At 37.9% G+C, this 25,780-nt stretch overlaps 1 protein-coding gene across 1 annotated transcript in view; it reads left to right on the forward strand.

Moving 5' to 3' along the window:
* Positions 1–308: 308 nt before the first annotated feature.
* The window catches only part of LOC132235879 (ankyrin repeat domain-containing protein 36C-like), a 67,558-nt gene continuing 42,086 nt past the window's right edge, over positions 309–25,780 (forward strand). The window contains exons 1-5 of the mRNA XM_059699017.1: positions 309–418; positions 9,360–9,445; positions 10,346–10,396; positions 13,123–13,156; positions 15,012–15,072. Of these exons, the coding sequence (XP_059555000.1) occupies positions 309–418; positions 9,360–9,445; positions 10,346–10,396; positions 13,123–13,156; positions 15,012–15,072 (342 nt within the window). The remainder of the gene's footprint in view (positions 419–9,359; positions 9,446–10,345; positions 10,397–13,122; positions 13,157–15,011; positions 15,073–25,780) is intronic.

Below are 25,780 nucleotides of genomic sequence, written 5' to 3' on the forward strand. Positions count from 1 at the left end.
TGTGGATGTGATGTGAATAGAAGCACAAAATTCAGGCAGCTCTTTTATAAATCTTGGAAAATTCTGCTCCTTTACTGAAACAGAAATGAAGAAGAATTGACAGCTTCAATGAACTATAATGAAAAACACACAAAATATTTTTATTGATTAAAGTCATGTCAATGCGACTAAGAGTCAAATGATAACATTAATGAAAACACAGTCTTTTTAATGAATAAGGTAATAACAATATCCTTAATATCAAACTTTCATCAAAGGTTAAAGAAGAAAAAAAGCAGAAAAGCAGTGAAAGAAAAGTGTCAGGAAACATGGGTCATGCTGCTGCTGCTGCGGACAGTGGTGGATGGAGTCAGAAAAGCAAAGTTGAACAAACTGATAAGCAGCAGCTTCCTATTATGGAGAGTGAAGACTCTGATAGGTAAGCCGACAGCAGTATTTAATAGTAGGTAATTACTCTTTTTCTATAAAACAAATTCCAATTTGAGCAAATATACATGATTAAAAAATTTTATATTTTTACTACGGAGATTGATCCTTGCCTGGTAATCAGAAAAATGAAAATCAACAAACAATGAGATATCATTTTAAAAATATAAAATGATAAAGATTTTATTTAAAAAATAACAACCAGAATTGACACATAGGAAGAAAAGGCACTCCCATGCACTAGTGGTACATGAAATTGGCACAGCTTTTTCAAAGCGTAATTGAGCTAGTTTCAAAATTTCAAGTATGTCATCCCTTTATCCCAATAGCTTCACTTCCAGATCTACATCCTACAGGAAAACATGACTTGGATACATACACACATACAGATTGTAAGGACATTAATTATATATTATTACTACAGGCCTGGTGCATGAAATTCAGTGCTGGCACCTGGGACCGCGGGGCATGCGGCTTGTCACTCTCCCGGGCCTCATGCACAGCCACTGGTGCCCAGGGCCGTGGGGTGGGCTGATTTTCTCTCTCCTGGGCCACAGCCCCAACTACTGGCACCCTGGACTATGGGAGGGTGGCTTGTCACTCTCCTGAGTCCCTCAACCCAGCCTGCACCCTCTCCAATCCTGGACCCCTTGTGGGATGTAGGATTGCCTCTCACATTCTGGGACTGCTGGCTCCTAACAGCTCGCCTGCCTGCCTGCCTGCCTGCCTAATCACCCCTTACCACTCTATCTGCCTGCCTGATCACCCCTAACCACCTCTGCCTGCCTGCCTGATTGCCCCTAATTGCTCCCCTGCTGGTCTGATCACCCCTAACTGCCTCAGCCTCACCTGTTACCCTGGACCCAGGATTCCCTCCTCTGGCTGGTCGCTGGCCCCTGGAATCTCGGCTTCCCTCCCTCTGGCTGGCCTCAGGCCCCAGGACATGGGCCAGCTTCACCCAAGCCTGGCACAGCTGCAGGGGACCGTGGGCAGGCGGCTTCGCCCAGCACAAAACCTCAGGTGCCTGGGGCTGCAGGGTGGGTGGCTTGTCTGTCTCCTGGGCGGCAGCCACTTGAACAGGTGCCCAGAACTTTGGGCAGGCGGCTTGTCCCTCTCCCGGGCCACAGCCTGGCTGGTCCCCATTCCTCTCTCCCCAGTGTTGAGTGTCTTAGCAGTTAAGGCATGATGGTGCGAGGGCGTGATCATGTGAGGGTGTGGTGGCCATTTGTATATTAGCTCTTTATTATATAGGAAGTGTATAAAATATACAGTAGGTCATGTTATGTGTTTATATATAATATGACTGCTTATGTACATATTGTATACATTGTATAGTGTATATACATTAAGGATATTTATACAAATGTTACTTATATACATATATAAGGATATTTATTACAACATTACAAAAAAGTTATAGGTAGTGTAAATACCTATCTATAAGGAAATACATTATTATACCCTTAAAATAATGTTGTATGCAGCCACTGGAACAAACGGGGGAAGTTCTGCTCTACAGAATACTGATTGTTACCCTTGTAGTTAAAGCATTGGGTTTAGTGTCATGCCTTAAGGAAATTTGGTGAGAATACTTTTACTAGCCATTCAGTTATAAAAGGAAGGTATATGCTATACTGTCACTCTACTTTGTTTCCACCTATTTGCTAGTTACTAGATTGGTGTGTTTTGTTCCTAATACCTGAGCACTCAAATATTGGGCACTAAAATTAATCAGAAAACTGAGGGATTTCACAAGGTAATTTATTCCATATCTTATACACAAATTTCAGTATATTGTGTAAAACCTACTAAAAAGCATCAGGGGATTACTCTGCGAGGTGAGGGGCTGACAGAGCTTTTCTCTAGAGTGCCAGATAGTCAGTATTGTGGGCTTCGTGAACCATCAGGTCTCTGAAATCTGTCATAGACACTAGGTAAAGGAGTGGGTGTGGCTGTGTTCCAATAAATCTTTATTTACAAAAACAGGCTCTGGGCTGGATTTGGCCTGCAGCATTCATTTGTTGACCCTGCATTATGAACCAAGGTGCTCCTAGTGAGTGAATCTTCTTTTGGAAGGGTACACTGCATGCATGCCTTTATCCTTCCTTTTTTGGGAGAATACATTTCAGTATGCACCACACACAATTTTTCAACAGGGGCTTCATATTACACAATTAACAAAAATAGTTTTTACAGTAAGAATATTACTGCATGCTTCCCCCATTATTTCTATTACACAATTTTCATATGACTAATTACAGTGTGCTTTGTACATCTGAGTAGTGTAACGTATTCTAGGATTGGATGAGTTTCATCCAGTAAGAATTCCTGTCATCTTTTTAAGCATGAGAAACATCAAATCTGATAATGTAATCTTACAGATCTAGAAAAATTTCATGGGGTCTTTTTTTGTATACTTTGTGAATTTATTATGAAATACCTAGTCTGGCATGTTTTAAACCATGTAATATTACAGGTATGTAATGAAAAGACTTTTAAGTATTACAAAAATTCTTTATAGTCATTATGTAAGGATTAAAAGCTACAGCTAAACATGAAGAAGATGAAATTATCCAAGCCCATACCATTTAGCTACAAAGTCCTTAAATGAACTATCTGTACCAGGGTAGGCAACCCCTGTCACGCATGCCAAACATGGCACGCCAGTAACTTTTGCTGGCATGAGAAACCCTTACTTACAATCTTCCATTTACAATTTTTTTCTTAATATCGACTTCTTTATTTTTCAGATAAATTCAGTGTAGGTGCATCTTAGATAAATAAATAATTTGGGGTCACAAATAAAATCTCAGCTCTGATTTTTCTGACTAGTTATTTGGGGTCTTGAAGTGTTCACTGTACCAGAAACATCTGTAGTTTCTGGGAGCTATCTCTTATATATACACCCTCCCCCTTGAATTTTTCAGGAACATGAAGGATTCCCTAAGGCCAAGGTAGACAATCTTCTTTCATAAGTCAGATGAAGATGTCAAAAAGTACATTCTAAATTTTCTGTTGAATCCATTGATTCTATTGCTGTTGCGTTGCCATCTAAACCCTTCCTATAGTCACACTTGATTTTTACTCTCAGGTTGGCCTTGCTGATCCAGATTCCTGAGTCTTCATGTTGACTCACATTTGGACTTCAGGGTCACACCTATATTTACTTTACATACATATGCTTGCATGCTTAGCCACTATGCCAATTACCAGCACCCTATTCTGACAGCTGGGCCTCCTAGCTCTAGCCACCCACAGCCTCCCTCACACACTGGAAAGCTTATAGGGCACTCACGTCTTACCCCGTATCTTTGGGAATGAGTTATCCTTTGAGCTGCATGTTTGTTTTTTTCTGCTAGCAGGTGTTACTTAGAACAATTCTAAACTGACAGAAAGATTCAAATAATGCTGCAGGAAAACACCAGATGTTCCTTTCTAATTTACTTATCTATCTATCTATCTACCAATCTATCTATCTTATTTATTTATTTATCTATTTATTTATTTATTTATTTATTTATTTATTTATTTATTAATTTTACCATATCTATACCCTAAGGGCACTTTATGTCTTATGAAGCATCTTTGTTTAGGTAGTGGGAGGTCCCATATCTCCTCACCAAGTGTAGTAAGCAGCAGCTTGCCTGAGTTTCTATAATTTAGATTGGACCTGCAAGTGATCTCTTTGCCATAACAATGAAATTTCCCAGGTGACTGGAATTTGCCTCAGGTTTTAAAATATTTAAGTTATGCCTCACATGGAAGCCAGTCAACAGCAAGCTCTGAATCATAAGTAGGTTAGTGGTTCTTACAATTGCTAAAGCCCCAGGCTAACTCATCAGTATCCATGGGTGACCAGTAGGATTGTACCTTCCAAGTCAATTGGGGGTGAACAGGGAGATTATGCATCATTCTCATAAAGATCTGCTCGCTCACAGTTTGAGTAGGTAGAGAAGGGACAGTATTAGCCCAGGCCAGTTCGTGGCTTCTATTGGTTTTCTGTGGTTTGTATGATTTGTTACATATAGAAGGGAGCATAGTGCTCTCTGACTTCATTATGTTATATTGAATGACAATAGAATATGCTCAGGGTGAAGTGACCTCTGTAATCTATTTGTACATAAATTTAATAGCCAGTTACATAATAGCTGAGATGCCCTGAATTTCAAACCACAACGTAAGTAAAGGTAATAACCAAAATTCATAACATTTTCTGAAAACTGCCACATTTGAATGTTAGAAACCATGAAAGTCCCACATTGGGGTTTATTTGGGAACCAAAAATAGTTTCAACAAATGAAGTTCATAACTCTTTTTTCTTTTCTTCACTGTTTTCTTAGCATATGTTTTTGCTCTATTATCTCATTTAATCTTCCTCTCTGAATTAAGGTAGTAATATTCATATTTTGTACAGGAGGACCTTGAGCCAAAAATGTGACTTTTTGATAACAAAGAGCTGGTCATTATAGCACTAGGATCTGTGACATTTGCCATTATGTTAAGCTGACTCTAATTAATTCACTGAGCTATACTTTCCTCAAATCATGACTGTGATATCTTTTTTTTTATTACATACTTCATAAAACAGTTATATAACTTACAAATTTAAAGTGTATGGGATAATTAAAGTTTTACTATTAGTTCTGACATTATCTGAAATATTCTAAGAACTTATTACATTTGGAAAATATTTTTATATAAATATTAAAAAGTAATATTATTTCACACCTTTTTTATACACAGTAAACAACCCCTAACTTCTACTGGTAAATATAAAGAAGAAAGGAGACGCCAAAAATCTGAAGGTTGCATTTCTGGTAAGACTTCAAATAGTGAATTACTCTTGATGGTCCTACCATAGATGCAGTAGGGGTAAGGAAGTTTTAATAATGAAAGAGCAGGGAAAAAATACCAAACAGTGTTTAAGTTGCATGTATAGCTTTTCTTAATCTCTTTCTTAATAGAATAGTAATCAGTATTATTAACAAAGTTAATTGTAGGCAATTTAACATCGGGGGATATATGATTTGAAAGGAAGTTCATTTATTTAGTCATGACCTCTAAAATCACATATGGTATCTTTATGTAAAAAAGAAAAAAGATTTTAAGTTAGGATTGTGTATGTATCCTCTATATGCACGTTATACCAAATTGTGCTTGTTCTAAAAACAGGTCTTTTGTTTAGTTTTAAATGTGAATGAATTACATTTAGCAAATGAATACTTACTATTACTTAATGATTTGTCTCACTAAAGTAACTAAAACTAGAAACTCAGCAATACTTTTCTGGGAGCACAAACAAATGGCAAAGTATAAGAGCTACAACACTTAACCCATGTGCAAGACACCCAATGAGATTTGTTTTTTTAAAGATATCTACCCATAGTACTGAAGTCAGAAAGGCAATGCTTATTGAGAAGCACAGCAAATTTTTCATATTATACCAACAAAGTCTCACTATTATCAACTTCATTCATCAGAAGTCAAACAATATGAGATATGTTGACTTCATTAGCTGGATAATTGTCAGGACACTGGGATTTCTTTAGAACAAGATGCTCTGTTTTCACTGGTAACGATAATGATAATAAATATTCAAACAGTTCAATCTGGGAGTCAACATTTTTTTTTAATTTTGTTTTATTGCTGATAAAATTACAAAGAGTATTATATATGTCTACTTTTTTTTTCTCCCCTTGAGTTTCCCCTGGCCTCCCATACCCCCCAGTGTCTTGTGTCCATTGGTTATGCTTCTATGCATGCATACAAGTCCTTCAGTTGATCTCTTGCCCATCCTCCCAACCCTCCCCGGCCTTCCCACTGTAGTTTGACAGTCTGTTTGATGTTGCTGTGTCTCTGTATCTACATTTGTTCATCAGTTTATAATGGTCTTAATTATCCATAAATGAGTGAGTTCATGTGGTATTTTTCTTTCATTGACTGGCTTATTTCACTTAGCATAATGCTCTCCAGTTCCATCCAGGCTTTTGGGAATGGTAAGAGCTCCTTCTGTTTTCACAGCAGCATAGTATTCCATAATGTAGATGTATTACAGTTTTCTAATCCATTCATCTGCTGATGGGCACTTAGGCTGTTTCCAAATCTTAGCTATGGTGAATTGTGCTGCTATGAACAGCGGGGTGCATATATCCTTTCAGATTGGTGTTTCTGTTACCTTAAGATATATTCCTAGAAGGGGGACCACTGGGTCAAATGGGAGTTTCATTTTTAGCTTTTTGAGGAAACTCCATACTGTTTTTACACAGTGGTTGCGCCAGTGTGCATTCCCATCAGCAATGCAGGAGGGTTCCTTTTTCTCCACATCCTCTCCAGCACTTGTCATTTGTTGATTTGTTGATGAGAGACATTCTGACAGGTGTGAGATGGTACCTCATTGTTGTTTTGATTTGCATCACTCAGATGATTAGTGACTTTGAGCATGTTTTCCTATGTCTCTTGGCTTTCTGAATGTCCCCTTTTCAAAAGTGTCTATGTAGGTCCTTTGCCCATTTTTTTCATTGGATTGTTTATCTTCCTTTTGTTAAGTTGTGTGAGTTCCCTATAAATGTTGGTGATAAAAACCTTACCAGAGATAACATTGGCAGAAGCTTTGTATTTTGATGTAGTCCCACTTGTTTATTTTCTCTTTAGTTTCCAATGCCCTAGGAGCAGTATCAGTGAAGAAATTGCTTCGGCATATGTCTGAGATTTTGTTGCCTTTGGATTCCTCTAGTATTTTTATGTTTTCCGATCTTACATTTAAGTCCTCTATCCATTTTGAATTTATTTTTGTGTATGGTGTAAGTTGGTGGTCTCATTTCATTTTTGTGCTTGTATCTGTCCAATTTTCCCAACACCATTTATTGAAGAGACTGTCTGGACTCCATTGTATGTTCTTGTCTCCATTGTCAAATATTAACTGAGCATATTGGTTCGGGTTGCTTTCTGTATTTTCTATTCAATTCCATTGATCTATATGTCTGTTCTTGTGCCAGTACCAGGCAGTTTTGAGAACTGTGGCTTTGTAATACAGCTTGATATCTGGTATTGAGATCTCACCTACTTTGTTCTTCTTTCTCAGAATTGCTGCAGCTGTTTCGGGTCTTATTTTTACTCCAGATGAATTTTTGGAGAGTTCGTTTTAGGTCTGTGAAATATGCTGTTGGTATTTTAATGGGAAGTGCATTGAATTTATAGATTGCTTTGGGTAGTATGGACATTTAAATGATGTGGATTCTACCAGTCCATGAACCTGGTATGTTCTTCCAACTGTTTTCCTTCTTCTATCTATTTTTTCGATGTCCTGTAGTTTTTTGAGTACAGGTGTTTTACCTCTTTAGTTAAGTTTATTCCTTGGTATCTTAATTTTTTAGGTGTGATGGTAAATGGGATTGCTTTTTTAGTCTCTCTTTCTGCAAGTTCACTATGGGTGCATAGAAATGCCATAGATTTCTTGGCCTTAATTTTTTATCCTGCTACAATTCCGAATTCATTCATTAAGTCTAATAGTTTTTTGATGGAGTCTTTAGGGTTTTTTATGTACAATATCATGTCAACTGCAAATAAGGACAGTTTTACTCCTTCTTTCTCAATTTGGATGCCCTTTATTTCTTCTAGTCTAATCGCAATGGTTAATAATTCCGTTAATATATTGAACAGGAGTGGTGAGAGTGAGTATCCCTGTCTTGTTCCTGTTCTTAGGGGAAATGGTGTTAGTTGTTGTCCATGGAGTATGATGTTGGCTGTGGGTTTGTCATATATAGCTTTTATTATGTTGAGGTATGATCCTTCAATTCCCACCTTGCTGAGAGTTTTTATCAAAAATGGCTGTTGAATTTTGTCAAGTGCTTTTTCTGCATCAATTGATATGGCTATAAATAAATAAATAAATAAATAAATAAATAAATAAATAAATTAATTAATTAAAATGTTAGTGTTTTTCTAGGCTTATGTCTTTCTCATTTGTTTTCCTTTAACAAATCTTACTACTTTAAGAAAGAACAATAATAGTTGGTAGTATTTTCCCCCCTGTGAGATCCATCTGTAAGAGTTCATGTTTGGTTAGGGCAGTTGACAGTAGCAAAATAAAGCAGAGACCATAGGTTTTGTGATGATTGTATGTAAGAGTTAGTGGGGAGAGAGAAATCTAAGGTGACTCATAGTTTTCCAGGTAGTGCACTGGCACGTTTTCAGTTGTTGTTGTTAATCCTCACAGGAAGGCATTTTTCCATTGATTTTTAGAGAGAGTGGAAGGGAGAGGGAGAGACAGAGAGAAACATTGATGTGAGAGGGACAGATTGATTGGTTACCTCCTGCATGCACCCTGACCAGGGACAAAGTACCTGCAACCAAGGTACTTGTCCTTGACTGGAATCACCCTTGGGAAATTTCAGTCTGTGGGCCAAAGCTCTATCCACTGAGCAAAACCAGGTAGAGCCTGCACTGGCATTTGGATAGGACACAAAGACTAGGACTTTACTGAATAGCAGGAAAAAACAACAGTTCATCAAGAAAGACCAGTATTTTTCCATATATGTTTAATGTGATGGTATACCCATGGATATCCCTACATGTTGGATACAATTTCTTTCACTTTTTGTCCTGTCAACAACTGCCTATGATAGATGAGCCATGATATTAGTTTAATGAGAAATTTTAAAAGGACTAGTAATGAACAAAAAGAAATCTGTAATCATTCGAACTTTTTTTATTATATACTAGAGGCCTAGTGCACGAATTTGTGCACAGGTGGGGTTCCTAGGGCCCTCCCTGATGAGGGTGGATCAGAGGCAGGGCCTGTCGAGGGGTCAAATGTTGGAAGCTATAGCTTTCCTCCAGCTGGATCTAATTATACTTTAAAGATGGCCAAAAGAAAACCCACAACAGAACTGTTTTGCATTTCACGTGAAGTTGTTTATGTATTGTTTCCAAAGGTATATCAAGATGGAAGATGGCCCTTTAATGATCTTTGCGTTCCTCCCGGGACTCTACTCTGTTGCCCAATATGATCTTCCTGTCTGTTTGTTTAAAAGTATTTCTGTTTGTGAATGTGCCTACCCTTCGCTGTTGCTCCTGGCAGCCTGCAGGTCTTCTTTGCCACCCCATTTAAAGAGAGATTGAAAGCTCACCTAATCTGCAAGACACTGCAATGTCACAAAATCCCCATGCAGCCTCACTACATTCCTCTGCAAAGGGCCACCATCCCGTTAATGCTTAGGTCGCCTTTTTAGCTAACTTGGAAGGTCTCCTGGTGCTGCCTTCCCTGGAGGGAGAATTACACACCTTGACTGCAATATTAGCAGAACCCTCTGGAGACTCTGGTCGGAATCAGAAGGGACTGATAATTATTTCCTTGTGCTTGCACGAAATGTACATGCACCAGAGAGCTAGGCAGTGATCAGGGGTGATGGGGGCCGATTGGGGTGGGGGCCAACTATAGGGAGTGGCCGTGGGTGGTTGGGGGCCGGCCAAGCCCCAGATCAGGGAGTTGGGGGCAGATTGGGGGCTGGGCCAGCTAAGCGGGCATGGAGGGGGGGAGTGTGAACTCGGCCCAGATCACGCTGGTTGGGTGCTATGGTCTGCATCATAGCCGCTGGTCATTTTGGTCAATCTGGTTGTTCTGCCCTAATGGTCACTGGGTTTTTATATATTATGGATAATATTTTTTTCAGTTAGCCCAGTTAGTTGGTTTATTCATAACTGTATTAAAAGGAAATTAAACCCTGTTCAGTTACAGGAGTTTGTCAGTGAGATGTCTTCCTTTCCTTTCCTTTATTGGAACTTTGATACTATAGAACATGTCAATTATTAGGATTCTGTATTTCTTATTCTGACTAAATAGGAATGTTGTAGTGTCACATAATTTTCTGACATCATTGATTCACTTATCCCTTTCATGTCTTTATTCTAACTGTTATAGGTCTACAGAAAACTCGAAAACATGCACCGACCGAAAGAAAATCAAGGACAGGTATTCAGTGAAATCAACTTTTATATTGTAATCATGTATAACACATCAATCCAAATGATATTTTCACATAATGCAATTTTGTTAGATGTTTCTAAACCCACCCCTAGGTTTGCTTATTCACTAAAAAATTTACAGGACTCATCATATAGGTGTGCTCATACAGGAGTTTTATTACAGTGAAAGGTTTAAAGCAAAATCAGCAAAGAGAAAAGGTGCACGTGACAAAGTTGGCAGACATCTGGTACAAGCTTCCAAGAGTCCTCAACCTGTGGAGTTTCCAGGATGTGCTTAGTTATTCAAGTGTCAAGTTCTTTTCTTTTTTTTTAAATATAATTTGTTGATTTTTTACAGAGAGAAAGGGAGAGAGATAGAGAGTTAAACACATTGATGAGAGAGAAACATCGACCAGCCGCCTCCCGCACATCTCCTACTGGGCATGAGTCCGCAACCCAGGTACATGCCCTTGACCGGAATCGAACCTGGGACCCCTCAGTCCACAGGCCGATGCTCTATCCACTGAGCCAAACCGGTTTGGGCGAAGTGTCAAGTTTAGACCACACACATGAAATATATCATATACCGGTCTTGATAGCTTCAGTACCAAGATTTCTATGGCATACTAATCACATAGGCATCTTCCCCATCACATGTCCCAAAATTCTAGATTCCCAGAAGGAAAGTAAGTGTTCAGCATGGACCGCATTGGTTATACAAAGTATTTAGGCTCAGGGAGCCACTCTTCTCAGTTAGGGAAAGGGGGAAACCCTCCCCAGATTCAGGTTTTCAGAGAGCAACTGAAGGGTAGCCATTTAAGCAGGACTTTCTAAGGATAGCCGACTCTGGCCTTCTGTATGAAATGTTTCTGCACAGCAGGTATAGCCCTGACTGGATTTTTGGCTTTGGCCTATAGTTTTGTTTTTAAAGCAATAATATGATATAATATAACATGGTACTACTTTCAGTAGCATCATCTATAATTGCTTGCAATGCTGGCCACTTTTGTGATTCTTGGTGAGTATTTCACAGGTATTTGTACATAAATTCCTAGGGCAATATTAGGCAATGATCAGCTTTCCTTTTTATCCAATGAATATTTCAAGATAATTTTTACATAAAATCAGTATAATGATTTCTGATTTAATAGAATAAAGAGTGTCCTTTAATTATATGCATGATTAATTTTTATTTATATTTCACTAAATTCCTGTTTATGATTACAAAGCAAGTTATTCAATACAATTTATTAGCTATTTTCTTGTCTCAGTATGTATACATTTAACACTATTTGCTTAATTTATGTCTTTCCATATGCTACACGCCATTGTGAGGGTAATCCCCATTTTCTTATACTTGGATCTCTATCTTAATTTTTAAGGTGACTGTGTCTTGAAAACAGCATAAATATGTTGATATATGCTAATAGACGATTCAGGGGATACATTATTTTGAAGAAAATTACTGAGACTTATTTTTTAGAGCAGTGTTAGGTGCACAGTCAGATTGACCGGAAGGTACAGTGTGCTCCCATAAACCACACAGCCCCAAACACACGGCCTTGCTCATTTTTTACACCCTGCACCAGAGAGGGACATTTATAACAATGGATGGATGTGCACTGAAAGTGTATGATGGCACATTCCCACCATTACAGTGTCATACAGAATCATTTCACTATCCTAGAACTCCTCTGTGCTTTGCTTATTCATCCCTCCCTTCTCCCTAATCCCTGGGAAACACTGACCTTTCTTAGTCTCCATAGATCTGCCTTTTCCTGAATATTGTATGGTTGGATTCATACAGTGGGCATCTTTTTGCATGTTTAACAAATGAAAATTCCAAGGTAAATGGATGTAGTTATCCAAGGTGTTTTTGATCATAATTATTTGTTGTTGTTCATCAGCATCGGATCTGATGACATGTCCCATACAAGCTGAAAGTGAACAATATCTATAGGCATTTGTCACCTAAGGGAGAGGGTTGAGAAAAATAACCTATGCACTGCTGCAGAGCACTAACTGTGTGGACCACCCTGCTCTATGCGGTGGGAACAGACACACTCTAATAATGCAAGGAGACAGTCTCAAGCGGATCTACTTTATACAACTGGAGTCACAAAGTTTTGCCTACTCATCTTGCAATATGAAATGGGGTCAGAAAGAGTCTGTCTCCTATGTGTAGCTGTGCTGCAAAATCTGGTGTCTGATGATTAAGCTTCCTTGTGATAGAGTGTTTGATCTTAAATTAGCTAGTCTTCACTGAAGAGTTAGACAGTTTGTATTGTGTTACAGCAAAATAAGTATGCTCTCTTCTGACTGCTGCTAATAGGAGGAGTCCAAAAAACTCAAGCTATTTAAGTTTGACTTGGTTAGTCTATGATTCTGCTTCCAGTAATGACATAATTTTCTGTCAGTCTGATGGTTTTTTGGTTAGGATTATGCTCATTGTACATCGCAGTTTACGGGAAGGTATCAAACTCTGATACATCCCATTTTCCTGTGTGTGTGTGTGTGTGTGTGTGTGTGTGTGTGTTTGTTTGATATATTTAAAAAGAAAAAGTAAATGTTCTTATGTATTAATGGTTACCAATAATATGATTAGTGTACACTCTAGTATAATCTTCAGGGGTGGCTCCAATGTTATACTTTCTAGCAATGTATTAGTCCAGCACTTTTAAGGTTCTGTATTTTTATTGCTTTAAAATGTATTTTACTTTTTTTAAAAAACAGTGCTTGATACCTCTGAAGAAGACTCTTTAATCAGGTAGGATTTTATGGATTTTTCAGAATTATATGTTAATTAAGGGAATTCAGAGGAAATAAAATAACATTTCTAGGGTGTTCTACTGTGGGCTAGAGTCTATTTATATAATTAACCTGTGTTATATAGTCATCACAATAGCTTGGCAAAGTAGCTGGGCTAATGTAACCCACTTTTTATTAATGAGGCAACTGTGATTCAGGGAGATGGATGAATTGACCCAGGATTCCATAGGAGGCAAGGGGCTGGGCCCTGATGTGACTGTCAAACAGCTTGGCTCCCAAATTGTTCTGTTGTCCCTCAACATACACTGATAAGTTCCCGTGTAGCTCTGCTATGGAAATAAAGTTGCAAATAAGATCATCTCAGAAAATCAAATCTGATTGTGTATGAACTCTGATTTAGAGTGTTTCTAAGAGGCCCAGTGAGTCTAAGCATTTATCTTACTCTCCTTGACAACTGAAGTGGTAAATAGCACCTTGTTTTTCCCACCAAAGCTTTTAGGGCCCATCTCGGTTCACTATGGCCACAGAACTAAAGGTCTTACCTAAGCAAGGCCCACTCAGGCAAGGGTTTTTAGCTAAAATGCTATCTATTTTTCTTGGAACGAATTATTTATCTCTAAGTAAAGAATATATGTAGATCATGTTATCTTAATTAAGAATATGTTTAGAGTATATTTCTAATAGATTCCTCTATTTACTGACTTCAGAGTCTGGTTTTCTCTTTAGGGTAGTACATTTGCCTAGTTGTTTGAGGTTTTTTCTTTGTTTCTATAGTCTTTTTTCCCTCTTGCATGAGTTTTTGATTTATATTAGTTTATTCTCTGCTTTTATTGGTGTTTCCTCTCTGTGTTTTATTTTTTCCAATTCTGCCAGCTTTGGTGTTCTCCATTTTTCTATAGACAGAATTAAAGACACATTGAAAATTATAATTTTAAGGAAGCCTAGCTATTAATTAAACAAAACCTTCTTTAGTACTTCAACCTGTGTTTGACATCCTGGCCAAGTAATTGTTCACATGGAGTATTGGAAGCCCATTAAAGTGACCCATTGAGATAATAAGTGGTGGAACAGAGATGTAAATTCAGGTTGCTAAATGCAATGCTCTTCCCTTTTTTGTTTTTCATTCTGTAGGTGAGTTTTCATAATAGAAATATAGAGAGTGGGTTGCGAACACAGTTAATCGAGGATAACAATGGAACTAGCAGTTCCAATTTCACTGGTTTGGGTTTGAAATAAGAGTTTTGGAAAAGAGAGGAAAATATTGAAGTTTATGAGAAGTTAAAGTTATGTTTTAAGAAGAAGGACACTGAATGTGGTTCTTCTCCAGAAAGGCAGATTAAAATATGGGGCTCAGGATGTCCTGAAGAGGTTGCTGCTCTTTTGCTTGGTTGTTTAATTGGAGGAATTAGCGGTATTCAAGGTTTCTTTAGAAAAATATGCAAAGATTTTGAGCCACTGGGAAGATTCTTTTGATCACATAAAGGACTATGGTCTCATCTATGTGAACTCTGGCTCACAGAGTGGGGCTTAGGTCCCCTTGAGTCCAAGGCAATGGAGATTGATGAACCACATAGATCCATGGCCCAAGGCAGAAGTTTTCTCCCCTTCATCTGGTTTCCCAATTAGCTGATGTGCTTCCGATATACATGGAGGGTTGGCCAGGGGCAGGACTAGATATCAAATCAGAAATGTAATTGGGTAACACTAAAACCTTTATGTAAGTAGAGCCCCACCATTAATTATATCAAGAATCATTATTTGATATGCAGATAGCTTACCTTTCACTTAAATTTTTTGTTGCTTGTTCTAAAGAAATGAACTCACTCGTTTTTCTTGTATATTTTACTATAAAGATTTTGCAGCAAACTTGGCATTGATGATTCAAGGCCTACATCACACAATGAAGACTTGAAGGTAAATTGCTCCCTTGTGAAATTAATTTTCCTGCTATCAAATTTTTAAAAATATATTTTATTGCCTTTTTTACAGAGAAGAAGGGAGAGAGATAGAGAATTAGAAACATCGATCAGAGAGAAACATCGATCAGCTGCTTCCTGCACACCTCACACTGGGGATGTGCCCACAACCAAGCTACATGCCCTTGACCGGAATCGAACCTGGGACCTTTCAGTCCACAGGCCGTGTCTCCATCCACTGAGTCAAACCGGTTTCGGCCCTGCTATCAATTTAATTTTGTGTGGCACTTACTCTTATAATGTTGTAACAGCCTAACTATCATTGATTTATGTTTTAATGCAAAATTATTCTTTTTATAGTTAAATTCTCAACAGAGATATGCCTTTTTAAAAACTGACTTTAGAGAAAGAGGAAGGGTTAGACAGGGGGCGGAGACAGTTAGAGAGAGAGAGAGAGAGAGAGAGAGAGAGAGAGAGAGAGAGAATCATTGATATGAGAAAGAAACATGGATGCATTGGTTTCCTTCCCCCATAAGCCCCAACTGGAATTGAACTGACAACCTGTGTATGTGCCCTGACTGAGAATTGAATTTGTAACCCTTTAGTACATGGGACATCACTCCAACCAACTGAACAACACAGGCCAGGGAAGAATATATGTTTATGTTATTGCGTGATTCCTTTTATATGTAATTTCCCCAGTAAGTCACTAAGTGGAGACAGAAATCAGAGTCTGTGATAGGGGGAAAGAGGAGTTACCATTTCATGGGAATGAAGTTCCCCTTCTGGAGTGATGACAAATTTTGGAACTAGATAGAGGTCATCATTGTACAACATTGTAAATGTATCTAATTTTTCACTTAAAAATGGTTTATTTTGTTTTTTTTTAACTTTATTCACTACAAAAATAATACTCCCATATTAATAATTAATCAACCGATCAAATTGAGATCATGTTTCACGTTTAAAAAGATCCAATAGTCTCATTTAAAACAGGTATTCTGGTGAAAGGTTACATTGTTAATTTGAGATTATTCTTGTTTCTTGAGGTCGGCCTGCATTGCTGTGAATTTGCCTCTTAGGACTGTGCTCACTATGTCCCATAGATTTTAAGTTGTCATGTTCTCATTTCATTTGTCTCAAGGTATCTTTTGATTTCTACCTTGATATCCCTGCCAACCCATTCACAGTTTACTAACAGGATATTTAGCCTCCATGTGTTTGTGTGATTTTAGTGTTTTGTTGTTATTTTTTTGGAATTGATTTGTGGTTTGATACCATTATTGTTGGAGAAGATGTGTGAAATGATTGCAATCTTTTTAAATGTACTGAGGCTGTCCTTATGGTCTAACACATGGTCTATCCTGGATAATGTTCCTTGTGCACTTTTTACAGTTTTAGGATGTAATACTGTGAAAATATCAATGAACTTTATTTGGTAAAATATGTCCTTCAAGGATGCTGTTATCTTCTTGATTGTATTTGGTAGGTCTAGCCATTGATGTAATAAGCACTAGGTATATATATTTTAAGTCCCGTAGCTTTAATATAAGTTACATCTAATGGCCCAACCAATGTGGATCAGTGGTTGACCCATGAAACAAGAGGTCCTTGGTTGAATTCAGAGTCAGGCACATGCCCTAGTTGCGACTGGATCCCCAGGTGCGGGTGTGCAGGTTAGCCTCGCCTCATCAACGTTCCTCTCTGTCCTTCTCTCTCCCTGTCTCTCTGAAATCAATTTTAAAAATACCCATAGGTTGCATCCCAGAAACAATAAAATGGAAGGAAAATATGAGAGAAGGGATATAAACAAAATACCCAGCTAAACTCATCTATTTTTGGACTATACTGTGTGCCATCTTCTATGGTTTACTCAAAACCTTGGAACTTAGAATTCCAATGTGACTGTATCCAGATATTTATTTATTTATTAAATTTATTTATTTATTGTTTAAAGTATTACAAATAGTAGTACATATGTCTCCTTTTCCTCCCCATTGACCTGACCCCAGCCACTCCTCCCCACACCCCGCACATGCCCCCCTCCCCCCCCAGTGTCTGTGTCCATTGGTTATCCTTATATGCATACATACAAGTCCTTCTGTTGATCTAGTACCACCCAGGTATTTTTATTTTAGTTTATTTTTAGTTACAGTTTACATTACACTTTACTTTGTATTAGTTTTACATGTCCAGCATAGTGGTTAGAAAATCATATACTTTACAAATTGGTCTCCCCAATATTTCAATTACCCACCTGCACTGTACATTATCATTGCAATTTTATTGAGATATTTTAATAACAAACATATATACTTCCACGTATGTTTTTTATCACCACTCTCAGGTGTGTTTGTTGAGTCAAAGCTTGACATTACGTTGTTTCATAAAGAATGGTACGCCATGAAAAAAAAATGAATCCTTGCTGTTTGTGACAGCATGGATGGACCTAGAGGGTATTATGCTAAGTGAAATACATCACACAGAGGAAGATAAGTCACATCTGATCTCATTCATATGTGGAATGTAAAGAGCAAAATAGATGAACTAATAATTTTGAGATTCATAGATGACAGAGATGTGACTGATGGATGCCAGTGGGAAGGGGGTTGGTAGATTGGGTCAAAAGTAAAGGGTTCAACAAGTACCAATTCGTAGTTATAGAATAGTCACAGAATGTCAAGTACGGCATAGAGAATGTATTCAGTCATATTGCAATAAATACGAATGGAGTCAGGTGGGTATTAAGATATCAGGGGATCACTTTGTAAAGTATTTGATTATCTAACCACTATGCGGCACAACTGAAACCAATATAAATAATATTGTGAATTGTAATGGAAAGATTAAAAACCATAAAAAGCTGTAGAATACCTGTCAAATATAAAAGCACGGTGATTGTCATTTTGACATGTATGATGTAATCATGTAGGTCACATAAATTATTTGCAATGAGATAAGTATTTGTTTCTAAAGGAGAAAACTGAGTTTTGAGGTGCATTGACTTTTAAAATGGAAAAAGATTGAGATATGATGCTCCTTCATAAGAAAAAGCAGATGAGCCCTCTCATTACACTAAGGCATTAAATTACTTTTTAAAAGTCATGCTTAATTTGCCTGCTAAATTTGATGAAATTTTCTGTTTATTTATCTGATTCAGCATTATAGAATTATATCCTTTCTTTTGGTGCCATAAAATGCAAGGAACTGCATCCATACGAAGGTTGGATAGGTCACTTAACCTTGATTTTATTTCTGTTATCAGTAAATATGGGGCTAAAGTAAGTACATAACTACTTCTGTGTCCTCTAGCGATAAAACTGTATAGTCATTGTATTACTCATCTTCCAGAATTGTCCATTAACCAACAATCCATTGGTTTCACTCTGCTCCAGTGCTGTGGTGAATTGTGGTTCATATATTTTATGAATACCACCACTCTTTTGATGCCCTCAAAGATCTTAAAGAAAAAAGAATTGTAAAAGGCAGAGGGGGAAGGAATAGCTTCGTGCAAACACAGGAAAGCTTCCTATTTGTTTCTGAGGGACAATGTCACACCCTCTAAATCTGACTGTAATGCAAGACCCAGGTGGGACAGACAGAAGAGGACACATTTTGCGTTTTTGTCCTATTATTGCTCTGTCTCTGCTAGACAAATGGGGTAGGGGGCGGGGTAAGGGGAATGTCAGGTAACAGAGTGTGGATGTGATGTGAATAGGAGCACAAAATTCAGGCAGCTCTTTTACAAATCTTGGAAAATTCTGCTCCTTTACTGAAACAGAAATGAAGAAGAATTGACAGCTTCAATGACCTATAATGAAAAACACACAAAATATTTTTATTGATTAAAGTCATGTCAATGCGACTAAGAGTCAAATGATAACATTAATGAAAACATAGTCTTTTTAATTAATAAGGTAATAACAATATCCTTAATATCAAACTTTCATCAAAGGTTAAAGAAGAAAAAAAGCAGAAAAGCAGTGAAAGGAAAGTGTCAGGAAACAGGGATCATGCTGCTGCTGCTGCGGCCAGTGGTGGATGGAGTCAGAAAAGCAAAGTTGAACAAACTCATAAGCAGCAGCTTCCTATTATGGAGAGTGAAGACTCTGATAGGTAAGCCGACAGCAGTATTTAATAGTAGGTAATTACTCTTTTCCTATAAAACAAATTCCAATTTGAGCAAATATTCATGATTAACAAATTTTATATTTTTACTACGGAGATTGATCCTTGCCTGGTAATCAGAAAAATGAAAATCAACAAACAATGAGATACCATTTTAAAAATATAAAATGATAAAGATTTTATTTAAAAAATAACAACCAGAATTGACACATAGGAGGAAAAGGCACTCCCATGCACTAATGGTACATGAAATTGGCACAGCTTTTTCAAAGTGTAATTGAGCTAGTTTCAAAATTTCAAGTATGTCATCCCTTTATCCGAATAGCTTCACTTCTAGATCTACATCCTACACGAAAACATGACTTGGATGCATACACACATACAGATTGTAAGGACATTAATTATATATTATTACTACAGGCCTGGTGCATGAAATTCAGTGCTGGCACCTGGGACCGCGGGGCATGCGGCTTGTCCCTCTGGCGGGCCGCATGCACAGCCACTGGTGCCCAGGGCCGTGGGGTGGGCTGATTTTCTCTCTCCTGGGCCACAGCCCCAACCACTGGCACCCTGGACTGCTGGCAGGTGGCTTGTTCCTCTCCCGAGTCCCTCAACCAAGCCTGCACCCTTTCCAATCCAGGAACCCTTGGGGGATGTCGGATAGCCTCTCACATATGGGACTGCTGGCTCCTAACAGCTCGCCTGTCTGCCTACCTGCCTAATCACCCCTTACCCCTCTATCTGCCTGCCTGATCACCCCTAACCACCTCTGCCTGCCTGTCTGATTGCCCCTAAATACCTCTGCCTGCCTGTCTGATTGCCCCTAATTGCTCCCCTGCTGGTCTGATCACCATAACTGCCTCTGCCCAGCCAGGCACCCTGGACCCAGGATTCCCTCCTCTGGCTGGTCACAGGCCCCTGGAATCTGGGCTTCCCTCCCTCTGGCTGGCCTCAGGCACCCAGGTCATGGGCCGGCTTCACCCAGGCCCTGCACAGCTCCAAGGGACCGTGGGCAGGCGGCTTGGCACAACTCGCTACCTCAGGTGCCTGGGCCCGCAGAGTGGGTGGCTTGTCCCTCTCCTGGGCGGCAGTCACAGGCACAGGTGCCAAGAACTGCGGGCAGGCGGCTTGTCCCTCTCCCAGGCCGCAGCCTGGCTGGGCCCCATTCCTCTCTCCCCAGTGTTGAGTGTATGAGCAGTTAGGAATGATGGTGCAAGGGCGTGATGATGTGAGGGTGTGGTGGCCATTTGTATATTAGCTCTTTATTATATAGGAAGTGTATAAAATATACAGTAGGTCATGTTATGTGTTTATATATAATATGACTGCTTATGTACATATTGTATATATTGTATAGTGTATATACATTAAGGATATTTATACAAATGTTACTTATATACATATATAAGGATATTTATTACAACATTACAAAAAAGTTATAGGTAGTGTAAATACCTATCTGTAAGGAAATACATTATTATACCCATAAAATAATGTAGTATGCAGCCACTGGATCAAATGGGGGAAGTTCTGGTCTACAGAATACTGATTGTTACCCTTGTAGTTAAAGCATTGGGTTTAGTGTCATGCCTTAAGGAAATTTGGTGAGAATACTTTTACTAGCCATTCAGTTATAAAAGGAAGGTATATGCTATACTGTCACTCTACTTTGTTTCCACCTATTTGCTAGTTACTAGATTTGTGTGTTTTGTTCCTAATGCCTGAGCACTCAAATATTGGGCACTAAAATTAATCAGAAAACTGAGGGATTTCGCAAGGTAATTTATTCCATATCTTATACACAAATTTCAGTATATTGGTTAAAACCTACTGAAAATCATCAGGGGATTACTCTGTGAGGTGAGCGGCTGACAGACCTTTTCTCTAGAGTGCCAGATAGTCAGTATTGTGGGCTCTGTGAACCATCGGGTCTCTGAAATCTGTCATAGACACTAGGTAAAGGAGTGGGTGTGGCTGTGTTCCAATAAATCTTTATTTACAAAAACAGGCTCTGGGCTGGATTTGGCCTGCAGCATTCATTTGTTGACCTTGCATTATAAAGCAAGGTGCTCCTAGTGAGTGAATCTTCTTTGTGAAGAGTACTCTGCATGCATGCCTGTATCCTTCCTTTTTAGGGAGAATACATTTCCGTATGCACCACACAAATTTTCAACAGGGGCTTCCTATTACACAATTAACAAAAATAGTTTATAAAGTAAGAATATTACCTGCATGCTTCCCCCTTTATTTCTATTATACAATTTTAATATGACTAATTACAGTGTGCTTTGTACATCTGAGTAGTGTAACATATTCTACGATTGGATGACTTTCATCCAGTAAGAATTCCTGTCATCTTTTTAGGCATGAGAAACATCACAATCTGATACTATAATCTTATAGATCTAGAAAAATTTCATGGGGTCTTTTTTTGTATAATTTGTGAATTTCTTATGAAATACCTAGTCTGGCATGTTTTAAACCATGTAATATTACAGGTATGTAATGAAAAGATTTTTAAGTATTACAAAAATTCTTTAGAGTCATTATGTAAGGACTAAAAGCTACAGCTAAACATGAAGAAGATGAGATTATCCAAGCCCATACCATTTAGCTACAAAGTCCTTAAAAGAACTATCTGTACCAGGGTAGGCAACCCCTGGCACGCATGCCAAACATGGCACGCAAGAAACTTTTGCTGGCATGAGAAACCCTCACTTATAATCTTCCATTTACAATTTTTTTCTTAATATCAACTTCTTTATTTTTCAAATAAATTCAGTGTAGGTGCATCTTAGATAAATAAATAATTTGGGGTCACAAATAAATTCTCAGCTCTGATTTTTCTAACTAGTTATTTGGGGTCTTGAAGTGTTCACTGAACCAGAAACATCTGTAGTTTCTGGGGGCTATCTCCTGTATATACCCTCCCCCTTGAATTTTTCAGGAACATGAAGGATTCCCTAAGGCCAAGGGAGACAATCTTCTTTCATAAGTCAGATGAAGTTGTCAAAAAGTACATTCTAAATTTTCTGTTGAATCCATTGGTTGTATTGCTGTTGCGTTACCATCTAAACCCTTCCTATAGTCACACTTGATCTTTACTCCCGGGTTGGCCTTGCTGATCCAGATTCCTGAGTCTTCATGTTGACTCACATTTGGACTTCAGGGTCACACCTATATTTACTTTACATACATATGCTTGTATGCTTAGCCACTATGCCAATTACCAGCACCCTATTCTGACAGCTGGGCCTCCTAGCTCTAGCCACCCACAGCCTCCCTCACACACTGGAAAGCTTATAGGGAGCTCACGTCTTAGCCCGTATCTTTTGGGATGAGTTATCCTTTGAGCTTCATGTTTGTTTTTTTCTGCTAGCAGGTGTTACTTAGAACAATTCTAAACTGACAGAAAGATTCAAATAATGCTGCAGGAAAAGACCAGGTGTTCCTTTCTTATTTACTTATCTATCTATCTATCTATCTATCTATCTATCTATCTATCTATCTCTATCTCTCCAACTTATTTATTTATTTATTTATTTATTTATTTATTTATTTATTCTTTCATTCATTTTACCATATCTATACCTTAAGGGCACTTTATGTCCTATGAAGCATCTTTGTTTAGGTAGTGGGAGGTCCCATATCTCATCACCAAGTGTAGTAAGCACCAGCTTGCCTGAGGTTCCATAATTTAGATTGGACCTGCAAGTGATCTCTTTGCCATAACAATGAAATTTCCCAGGTGACTGGAATTTGCCTCAGGTTTTAAAATATTTAAGTTATGCCTCACATGAAAGCCAGTCAATAGGAAGCTCTGAATCATAAGTAGGTTAGTGGTTCTTACAATTGCTAAAACCCCAGGCTAACTCATCAGTATCCATGGGTGCCAGTAGGATTGTACCTTCCAAGTCAATTGGGGGTGAACAGGGAGATTATGCATCGTTCTCATAAAGATCTGCTGGCTCACAGTTTGAGTAGGTAGAGAAGGGACAGTATTAGCCCAGGCCAGGTCCTGGTTTCCATTGGTTTTCTTTGGTTTGTATGATTTGTTACATATAGAATGGAGCATAGTGCTCTCTGACTTCATTATGTTATATTGAATGACAATAGAATATGCTCAGGGGGAAGTGACCTCTGTAATCTATTTGCACATAAATTTAATTGCCAGTTACATAATAGCTGAGATGCCCTGAATCTCAAACCACAACGTAAGTACAGGTAATAACCAAAATTCATAACATTTTCTGAAAACTGCCACATTTGAATGTTAGAAACCATGAAAGTCCCACATTGGGGTTTATTTGGGAACCAAAAATAGTTTCAACAAATGAAGTTCATAACTCTTTTTTCTTTTCTTCACTGTTTTCTTAGCATATGTTTTTGCTCTATTACCTCATTTACTTTTCCTCTCTGATTTAAGGTAGTAATATTCATATTTTGTAGAGGAGGACCTTGAGCCAAAAATGTGACCTTTTTGATAACAAAGAGCTGGTCATTATAGCACTAGGATCTGTGACATTTGCCATTATGTTAAGCTGACTCTAATTAATTCACTGAGCTATGCTTTCCTCAAATCATGACTGTGATATGTTTTTTTTTCATTACATACTTCATAAAACAGTTATATAACTTACAAATTTAAAGTGTATGGGATAATTAAAGTTTTACTATTAGTTCTGACATTATCTGAAATATTCTAAGAACTTATTACATTTGGAAAATATTTTTATATAAATATTAAGAAGTAATATTATTTCACACCTTTTTTTGTACACAGTAAACAACCACTAACTTCTACTGGTAAATATAAAGAAGAAAGGAGACCCCAAAAATCTGAAGGTTGCATTGCTGGTAAGACTTCAAATAGTGAATTACTCTTGGTGGTCCTACCATAGATGCAGTAGGGGTAAGGAAGTTTTAATAATGAAAGAGCAGGGAAAAAATACCAGACAGTGTTTAAGTTGCATGTATAGTTTTTCTTAATCTCTTTCTTAATAAAATAGTAATCGGTATTATTAACAAAGTTAATTGTAGGCAATTTAACACCGAAGAAAATATCATTTGAAAGGAGGTTCATTTATTTAGTCCTGACCCCTAAAATCACATATGGTATCTTTATGTAAAAAAGAAAAAAGATTTTAAGTTAGGATGGTGTATGTTTCCTCTATATGCACATTATACCGAATTGTGCTTGTTCTAAAAACAGGTCTTTTGTTTAGTTTTAAATGTGAATGAATTACATTTAGCACATGAATACTTATTATTACATAGTGATTTGTCTCACTAAAATAACTAAAACTAGAAACTCAGGAATACTTTTCTGGCAGCACAAACAAATGGCAAAGTATAAGAGCTACAACACTTAACCCATGTGCAAGAAACCCAATGAGATTTGTTTTTTTAAAGATATCTACCCATAGTACTGAAGTCAGAAAGGCAATGCTTGTTGAGAAGCACAGCAAATTTTTCATATTATACCAAAAAAGTCTCACTATTATCAACTTCATTCATCCGAAGTCAGAACAGAATGAGATATGTTGACTTCATTAGCTGGATAATTGTCAGGACACTGGGATTTCTTTAGAACCAGATGCTCTGTTGTCACTGGTAACGATATTGATAATAAATATTCAAAGAGTTCAATCTGGGAGTCAACAATTTTTTTTAATTTTGTTTTATTGCTCATAAAATTACGAAAAGTATTATATATGTCTACTTTTTTTTTCTCCCCTTGAGTTTCCCCTGGCCTCCCATACCCCCCAGTGTCTGGTGTCCATTGGTTATGCTTCTATGCATGCATATAAGTCCTTCAGTTGATCTCTTGCCCATCCTCCCAACCCTCCCTGGCCTTCGTACTGTAGTTTGACAGTCTGTTTGATGTTGCTGTGTCTCTGTATCTACTTTTGTTCATCAGTTTATAATGGTCTTAATTATCCATAAATGAGTGAGTTCATGTGGTATTTTTCTTTCATTGACTGGCTTATTTCACTTAGCATAATGCTCTCCAGTTCCATCCAGGCTGTTGGGAATGGTAAGAGCTCCTTCTTTTTCACAGCAGCATAGTATTCCATCATGTAGATGTATTACAGTTTTCTAATCCATTCATCTGCTGATGGGCACTTAGGCTGTTTCCAAATCTTAGCTATGGTGAATTGTACTGCTATGAACAGAGGGGTGCATATATCCTTTCTGATTCGTGTTTCTGTTACCTTGAGATATATTCCTAGAAGGGGGACCACTGGGTCAAATGGGAGTTTCATTTTAGCTTTTTGAGGAAACTCCATACTGTTTTCCACAGTGGTTGCACCAGTCTGCATTCCCAACAGCAATGCAGGAGGGTTCCTTTTTCTCCGCATCCTCTCCAGCACTTGTCATTTGTTGATTTGTTGATGAGAGACATTCTGACAGGTGTGAGATGGTACCTCATTGTTCTCTTGATTTGCATCACTCAGATGATTAGTGACTTTGAGCATGTTTTCATATGTCTCTTGGCTTTCTGAATGTCCTCTTTTCCAAAGTGTCTATGTATGTCCTTTGCCCATTTTTTTCATTGGATTGTTTATCTAACTTTT

Source organism: Myotis daubentonii, chromosome 1 (assembly GCF_963259705.1).
Source record: "Myotis daubentonii chromosome 1, mMyoDau2.1, whole genome shotgun sequence".
In the NCBI taxonomy this organism is placed as follows: Eukaryota; Metazoa; Chordata; class Mammalia; order Chiroptera; family Vespertilionidae; genus Myotis; species Myotis daubentonii.